Genomic DNA, 8308 nt, shown 5'->3' with positions numbered 1-8308 from the left:
CTGGCACCTCCCGCCCCACCCGCCCCTCCAGGTCACCTGCCCCCTCCCCATCAAGGAAGTTGCTCTCCGCTTCCCTTACATGGTTCTCTCTGGCCGGGCAACCGTTAGAGCCTCTTTTTTTAAATTAAAAAAAATTCTATACAAGCAAATGACGCCCTCAATCCCTCTACAGGGGACAGCGGGGCAGCTGAGAGGCGAGGGGCTAAGAAGCACGTTTTTGCCGGGAAACTCAACCCACAACCCTTACGAGGCAGATTTCCTCTGAGCTGAAAACGATTCCCTCTCGCGCTCTCTCTCTCCTGGACACACAAATCCACGCGTCACGGAGGGGATACAGGATGTGCCACCCCCTCGGGTGCCGGGGAAGACCCCCTGCACACCTGGGCCGTAGCCGGACCCCCCGAGGGCCGCCCACCCGAGGCCTCAGCTGGGGGATGGGTCTCCCGAGGGGAAGAAGCAAAAGATGGAGCCACCAGAGGAGAGAGCGTTTATTTTGCAAAAGGCCACGCAGACAGGGGGCAGGCCACCCAGGGAGCTGCCGGTCTCCTCCCATTGGGCGCTGGCGGCGGTGCCAGCCACCTGGACCTTCTCGATCTCACGACTGGGAGAGAGTGAGTGACCAGGCGCCACCGTCCGGGATCCCTGGGTGCCCCCAGGCCTCACCGCAGCTACAGCGCATCCCCGCCACTCACAGACCAGCGAGACCAGAAAACACGACAAACGAAAAGACGAGCTGCTTTCATCTCCCGCAGCAATCTTGGTTCTGAGAAAAAGGACATTTTGTTTTGCTGTTTTTAAAGCCACAAATCTAGAAAACAACTTTGGGCTTGTTTTTCCTTTTCTTTCCTTTTTTTCTTGCTTTTTTTTTAAACAATAGGTATTTATAGAAAGAACCTCACAAAGGTGATTTATGTACAGAAGTCACAATCTCAAAGGCTGCTCAGGAGGCAGGCAATGCAGTAGCACCTTTTCGAGAAGAAGAGCTTACGTGGTTTACGAATCTGGGTTGAGGGGGTGGCGCGTGCCCCCGCCGGCCCCCCAGAGCCCACGTGGCCCTGCTCCCTGAGTCCGGGGGCGCGTGTGGCGTCCTGCTCGCTCCTGTCGCCGAGGTAGCCTCTCGGGCCACGGAGGCGAGGACAGGGATTCACAGCAAGCAAATGCCTGGGCCCGCCGTGCCTGCCTTGCTGGGCCAAGGGGTCGCCGGGCGGCCGGCTGTCCTAGAACGGGGCTCCGGGCCAGCACTGCGCCTGCAGGAGGCTCTCCATGAAGGCCGGGTAGTCTGGGTTCCGCCCCGAGTCCTCCGCGGCGCGAGGGGTGCCCACCCGCGGGCGCTTGGCGGCCTTCACCTCTTCTCCCGAGAAGACATTTTCCTGCGGGGCCCCCGTGGTGACCGACTGCAGGAGATCAGACGGCACTGGGGTTAGTGCGGATGGGGTGCTGCGGCCTTTAGGTCTGTGTCCCCCCCGAGTCCTGTGTTGAAGCCCTAGCCTGCCACAGTGTGATGGTATCAGGAGGTGATGAGGTCATGAGGGTGCAGCCCTTGCGAATGGGATCAGTGCCCTTATAAAGGGATCCCAGAGAGCTCTCTCTCGCTCTCTCTCTCCACCATGTGAGCACACCAGAAGGCAGGTGTCTGTAAGCCAGGATCCGGCCCTCACCAGGCGCCGAATCTGCTGATACCTTGATCTTGAACTTCCAGCCTCCAGGACTGTGAGAGACAGTTTGTTGTGTAAGTTCCAGTCTGTAATATTTTGTTATCACAGCTGGAACAGACTGAAATACAGGCTCCGCTCGGGGTCCTGGCTGGAGGAGATGCCTGCCCTGCTGGGGGTCAAGGGCCCTGGGCTGCTGACCCTCAGCCAATGACAATGTTCTGAGAAACAACACTCACTGGGGATGGCCCCTCCTGCCTCTGCCTAGACCCCCACCCTGTGAGTGAGCCCCCCATCGGGCAGAGGAGGGGCCCTAAGCTCCCAGTCACTGGCTCCCTAGCAGGACGGGCGCCCTGCCATCCACAGAGTTCAGGAGGCAAGGCCAGGGTACACACAGGCCACTCGTCTGCCTGGCAGCTCCTGTCCGTCCCCCAAGGGAACCTGGCATCTGAGACCCCCACCAGCTCTGACTCAGCTCTTCCACCCATGGCCACAGCCCCCAATCCTCAAAACCTTGGATTAAATACAAAAGAAAGAAGACAGTGAAAGGCTGTGAGAAGAGGCCAGTCTCCCCTGTTCCTTTGTGCATTGCTGACCTGCAGCTCAGATCCATGTGCAGGCGCTTCTGTCTCCTCCTCGCCGGCCGGGCTGACCCTCCCGCCCCAGAACAGGCAAAGGCTGAGGCAGGAGGTCAAGGCCACCTGGACGGGTCACTCTCCCAGGCAGCAGCGCTCACCCCCACACCCAGCCACTTACCAGCCGGGACCGGACCCTCTTGGGGAGCTCCTCGTCCAGGGTGAAGATGTCACCACGCTTCACCGTCAGCTGGGACCCATCCTCGAACTCCACCTGCCAAGGGGACACAGTTCAGCTTGCTGGCTGCTCAGCCTGGCCTGGCTGAGGCCCGACACCCGCACTCTCACGGCCTGCTTGCCAGACAAGCCATGGGAAACAGCACAGGGTCAGCAGCTGTCATCTTTCTCGCTGGGATACGGGTGGTTTCTCTTCAATGATTCCACCCTTTTCAATAATTTCTTTTCCACAATCATGGTGAGAAACTCACAACCAACTTGGTTTTTAAAAAAAAACAAGAGCACTGAATTGTACGCTTAAAAACTGGTTAAAACAGTAAATTTTATGTTATGTATGTTCTAACACACACACACACCGGGAAGACACCTCCAAAGGGGATAATATTGGACAGTTGGACAACCTTCCAGCTTGTGCTGACCTTCTCAGTTAGTGGGCAAACGCCATCATCCCCAGCAGGACCTCGTCGAGGGCCCCGCCCCAGCCCATCCCTGTACCTGGGAGACAGGATCCCCTCACCTGGTAGATGTGACTGGTCACAGAGGAAATGAACTTGGCCCTGTAGATGTTGCCATCAGTCCACCGGAGCTCAACAAACTCGCCCTCAGGCGGGGGACCCAGCCGGGCACAGTCTCTACTCTGTGGAAGGGCGGGGGGTAAGGGGCGCCCTCGGCCTTGGTCACCGCGCTCGCCTGGGCTAAGAAAGGCCCCATTTGGTAGATTTTGCCACCAGGAGGAAGGCAGTGCTCTCAGCTTGAACTATCAAGGGGAGCTGTGGGCAGGTGCCCAGGCCGGGGGTGCCGTGGCCATCCCAGCCCTGGGGAATCGCCCGCCTGCAGGTGTATCTAGACTGGCCTGGCTCTCTGCCGTTTCTACAGAAACAGGTGGCGCTTTCTAGCAGGGGCCCTACAGCCTGGGCCTGCCCATCAGGGACAATGGTGACCCTGGATGCAGGGGACCCCTGTGAGGGATCCAGCTACCTCCCTTCCTAAGGGCAACACTTGCCCTGCGCCTGTGCCCGCCCCTCGCCCCACCCACCGCCCCTGGCCCCGCCCCCTTTGGCCCTGCGCTGCTCACGGTGATGCTCTCTGGGTACAGGTTATCGCTGTAAGACCCGTCGTCAAAGTTCACTTCGTAAAAGGTCTGCGTGGTGGTGCCGATAACGCGGCACCGGTAGTAAAGCCCGTTGCGGTTCTTGGTGATGACCACCTGCCCTAAGGACACGGCCCTCAGGATGTGGACCTGGAGGCGGAGGGGGTGTCAGAACACAGCGGGGCGGGTGGGCGGACAGGGAAACAGGGCAGAGGGCAGGAGGGCACTCACAGTGTGACCCCCCGACTTGTGCTTGAAGCAGGTGATGGAGACAACGTAGGGCCAGTCGTCTGGCTCCATGAGGACGCCAGCGGCGTGGGCGCAGGTCACGTGGAAGGAGGTGGAGCAGTGCTCGCAGGAGCACTGGATGCAGGCGCCCGACACCTTCTTTATCCGCTTCCGGCAGTACACACATTTCTGCGGGGACACGGCAGTGGGAATGGGGCTCTGGCCGGTGCCTCTACCCCCCGCCCCCGCCCCCGCCCCCTGGGGCTGGGAGGCCTCCTGCCCGGCCCCCAGGTCTGTCTCCTGGGAGTGACTCTGAGACCCAGGGCTGGAGTGCGGAGGCCCGGCAGCCGGCCTTGAGTGGAGGCATCCTGGGAGAGTCTTGACCGTGATGTAGAGCCCCCCACAAACCACCCCAGGCCCACCAACCCCGCCTGCAGCTGCCCCCCAGGAGCACTTCCAAGACTGGAACAGGCACCAGCAATCACACAGTGAAACATGATTCATCATTGAAAAGGAGAGAGGCACTGACACTCGCTACAACGTGGATGGACCCTGAGAACACGATGCTCAGTGAGAGAAGCCAGACACAGGAGGACACACAGTGTGTGATTCCATTGATGGGAAACGTCCAGAACAGGCAGACAGATCCACAGAGACAGCCAGTGCGTTAGGGGTTGTCAGGGGCTGAGGGAGGGAGATGGCAGTCACCCAATAGGGAGGGGGTTTCGTTCTGGGGTGATGGAATGTTCTGGAACTAGGTAGAGGTGATGGTTGCCTAACTCTGTGAATGTAGTAAAAGGAAAATGTTCTCTTTAAAATGGGGGATTTTTTTTTTTTTTAAGAAAATAAATAAATAAATAAAATGGGAGATTTTATCTTAATTTTGAATGAAAGACGCTGCAGTGTAGCCCTTCGTAAGGAGGGGCAGAGGGCCCACACCGTGGGAACGCCCTGCCCGGGTGACCTGCTCTGCTGGGCATCAGCTCCCAGGCCGCGGATGCTGCACCTACGCCCACGCCCTGCGACCACTCAGCCACCACCAGCCCGTCACTCTGGGCATTTAATAAGTGGGCCTTTACCGCTTTGTAAACCGCATTCAAAAGCCAGAGAAGCCCCACAGCAAAGGCGCTGCAGGAGTGCTGCCCGGCACCAATCGATGGCAATGATATCTCATTATTAAACCGTCGATGCCTGATTCTCCAGCCGGCCCGCGGGGACAGGTGCAGAAGCACAACACGGCCCTTGAGGACTGTGCTCTGCGTGGCTCCACAGGGAGCGGAAGGTGGAGCACAGCTGCCCTGGCGACCGGGCCGCGACCCCACAGCCGAGGCCCGGGAGAAACCTGACAGCCAGGCCTGACACGCAGCTCGTTCAATCCAGCCTCCGGTGGCAGCTCGTTATTTCGAGTTTCCACGTCACGAGGAATACAGGCCAGGCCCCCATCGGGCCATTTATCAAGGGCTGAGCTCAGGGCTGCCTTAAGGGTGAGTCCCGTGTCTGGGACTCCCTCACTGGAGGCAGTGAGGCGGGGGTGGGGATGGGGGGTGGTACAGGGTGGGGTGTGGACATTGGTGGAGAACAGTGGCCAGGAGGAGGCCAAGGGCTACGGCTGGGTGTGCCATCAGCCATGGAGGCCGCAAGGCACCATGCCCTATGTCTCCGGCCTTCCCTCTTCCCCACCGGCCCCTGCCGTCATCCCTCACCACCTGCCTGCCAGCCCACCCTCCCTCCCATCAGGATGTGACACCGGCCTCTACACCTCAAGGCAGGGCCAACGAGAGGGCAGAGCTGGTTCAAGGCACCCGCCCCGGCAGCCTCGCAACCTGAACTGGCCTGGTGAGGGGGTGAGCACGAGGCTCAGGCCGCCGGCAGGCTGGGGCCAGCCCCGCTCACCAGGACCAGAGGCCAGGGAGTCACGGGGACAGAAAGTTGGGCAGGTGACCAGGTGTGACCGTCCCCGAGCCTGCGGCCTGCACATGGCCCCAGGAAGGCAGGCGGGCGGCCGGGCACGCAGGAGTTAACCACTGGCTTCCTTGCGAGGCTCCATTAGGCAATACAAGCGAGCCTCGTGTAAAAAGATTTTTAATTCATCGTTACAAGTGCTGGTAATGAAGAGGCTGCAAGCTGGAAATGTCAGATGATCCATAAAGCGTCTGGGAGGGAGGAGGATCTATTACGGCAGAGCGCACCGCACCATCACTCCACCTGAATAATGAGGCCTTTTCTGCCCGTGCTCCTGGAGGAATCACCCGCAGGCACCAGCCTCTTCCTAACGCCCGTCCTCGCTGGGCGGGGCTGGCGCTGGCCCCAGTGCCCCCTGTTTCCTGACCAAGCCCCGTCCGTCCCCTCCCACACGGCTCCAGCTGGCTGCCCACTCAGCCCTGCCCAGGGGCCCCGCACCTGTGGGCTCCGCGGTCGGTGTCTCTGTGCCTTCACTGGGACTCCCCGCTGGGTTCAGTGCCCGCAGCCCCATTTCTTTGCCTCCTGCCCACTAGAGGCCTGGAGGAGCGTCACTAGCCAGGCCTGCCCCAGGCAGCTGGGAAATAAACCAGGCAGGAAAAGCAGCCAGGATGCTGTCCATACCCCTGGGCCAAGGACCCAGCTCCCAGATGCCACAAGACACATCCCATCACCCACATGTCCCCCACACGGCCACCTGCAAACTCACAGGTGAGGATGACCTGAGAGCACATGCTGGTGCTCAGATGGCATGATCAGCGCTTTCTGTTGTGGCCCAGTTGATGCTCCCCACACGGGGGACTGTTAGCAGCCCCATTTTACGGAGGGGAAGGCTGAGGCACAGAGAGGTCAAGGAATCTGTCCAGAGTCACACAACTGGCTGGTGGCCAAGCTGGGAAGGGAAGCCAGTGTTTGCTCACTGTCTGCCTACTGCCCACTGAGCCAAAGGCTCTCCCAGATGGGGGAGGGGTGTGTGTGTTACCAGCAAGAGCAGGAGGCGTGAGCCTTGCAAGACCACACCTGCCCAAGGATGGCCGTGCTCCTTAGAGGGGCCAGTGATGGTACTCCTACAACTTAGGAGCAAAAAAGCCACCAGCCCAGTTCAAAAATGGGCAAAGGACTTGAACAGACGTTTCCCTAAAGAAAACATATAGAGGGGTCTTCCCTGGTGGCGCAGTGGTTAAGAATCCGCCTGCCAGTGCAGGGGACACGGCTTCGAGCGCTGTCCGGGAAGATCTCACATGCCACGGAGCAACTAAGCCTGTACACCACAACTACTGAGCCTGCCCTCTAGAGCCCGTGAGCCACAACTACTGAGCTCGCATGCCACAACTACTGACGCCCACACACCTAGAGCCCGTGCTCCGCAAGGAGAAGCCCATGCACCACAATGAAGAGCAGCCCCTGCTTGCTGCAGCTAGAGAAAGCCTGTGTGCAGCAACGAAGACCCAACGCAGCCAAAAATAAATTAATTAATTTTTTTTAAAAAAGAAAGAAAACATACAGATGACCAACAGGTACACGAACAGATATCAACATCACTTAATCATCAGGGAAATGCAAATCAAAACCACCTGTTAGAACATCTATCATCAAGAAGACAAGAGGTATTGTTGAGGACAGAAAGAAAAGGGAACCCACATGCACTGTTGGTGGGAATGTAAATTGGTGTAGCTGCTATGAAGAACAGTATGGTGGTTCCTCAAACAATTAAAAATAGAACTACCATATCATCTGGCAATTTCATTCCTGAGTTTTTGTCTGAAGGAAACAAAATCACTATCTTGAAAAGACACCTGCACCCCCATGTTCACTGCAGCATCGTTTACAATAGCCAAGACCTGGAAGCAACCTAAGTGTCCCTCGACAGAAAATGGATAAAGAAGATGTGGTGTAGAAATACAATGGAATATTACTCAGCTACGAAAAAGAAGAAAATCCTGCCATTTGCAGCAATATGAATGGATGTTGAGAACCTTATGTTCAGTGAAAAAAGCCAGACACAGAAGGACCCATGCTGCACGATTCCACTTCCACAAGGCATAGGAAACAAACTCACAGAAGCAGAGAGCAGAGTGACGGTCGCAAGGGTGGGGGAGGGGAAATAGAGAGCTGCCATTTAACGTGTGAGAAGTTTCAGTTAGGCATGATGAAGACATTCTAGAGCCCTGCTCGATGACCACTGTAACTGGATTGGGTACTTAAAATTCTGTTTGGCGGCATATCGCAGGTTAGGCAAGAGAGAACTGGGCAGAGTGTGGGTGGCTTCCCCTGTGTGAAAAGCTCGAAACAGAGGCGGGGAGGGGAGCCCTGCTTTTCTCCGGGTACCCCCATGGCTATTCAAAGAGTAACTGCTGGCCAAACTGAAATTGTGACTTCTGTTTCCCTGGCAGCCACCCTGCATCCCTGGGGCATAGGGACTCTCCAGGGCCCCTACCAGCTTCCACCGCTGCTCGGGGATGGCGCTGATGTCCACGGGGTGGCGCTCCATCACGTTCAGGAACCGCACTTCCGGGACGGCGATGGCGCAGATGACGTGGATCCACCTGGGGGGCGGGGGGGGGCGG

At 58.1% G+C, this 8308-nt stretch overlaps 1 protein-coding gene across 1 annotated transcript in view; it reads right to left on the bottom strand.

The window, feature by feature from the left end:
* Window positions 1–1217: 1217 nt before the first annotated feature.
* KDM4B (lysine demethylase 4B) overlaps window positions 1218–8308 on the bottom strand; it is a 94391-nt gene continuing 87300 nt past the window's right edge. Inside the window, exons 16-21 of the mRNA XM_007460540.1 lie at window positions 8179–8287; window positions 3786–3971; window positions 3540–3704; window positions 2982–3101; window positions 2409–2501; window positions 1218–1394 (exon numbers count right to left, since the gene is read on the bottom strand). Of these exons, the coding sequence (XP_007460602.1) occupies window positions 1218–1394; window positions 2409–2501; window positions 2982–3101; window positions 3540–3704; window positions 3786–3971; window positions 8179–8287 (850 nt within the window). The remainder of the gene's footprint in view (window positions 1395–2408; window positions 2502–2981; window positions 3102–3539; window positions 3705–3785; window positions 3972–8178; window positions 8288–8308) is intronic.

Source organism: Lipotes vexillifer, unplaced genomic scaffold (genome assembly GCF_000442215.2).
Source record: "Lipotes vexillifer unplaced genomic scaffold, Lipotes_vexillifer_v1.1 scaffold1011, whole genome shotgun sequence".
Lineage (NCBI taxonomy): Eukaryota > Metazoa > Chordata > Mammalia > Artiodactyla > Lipotidae > Lipotes > Lipotes vexillifer.
The sequence above is the reverse complement of the archived record's forward strand: the minus strand, read 5'-3'. Positions and strand labels throughout refer to the sequence as shown.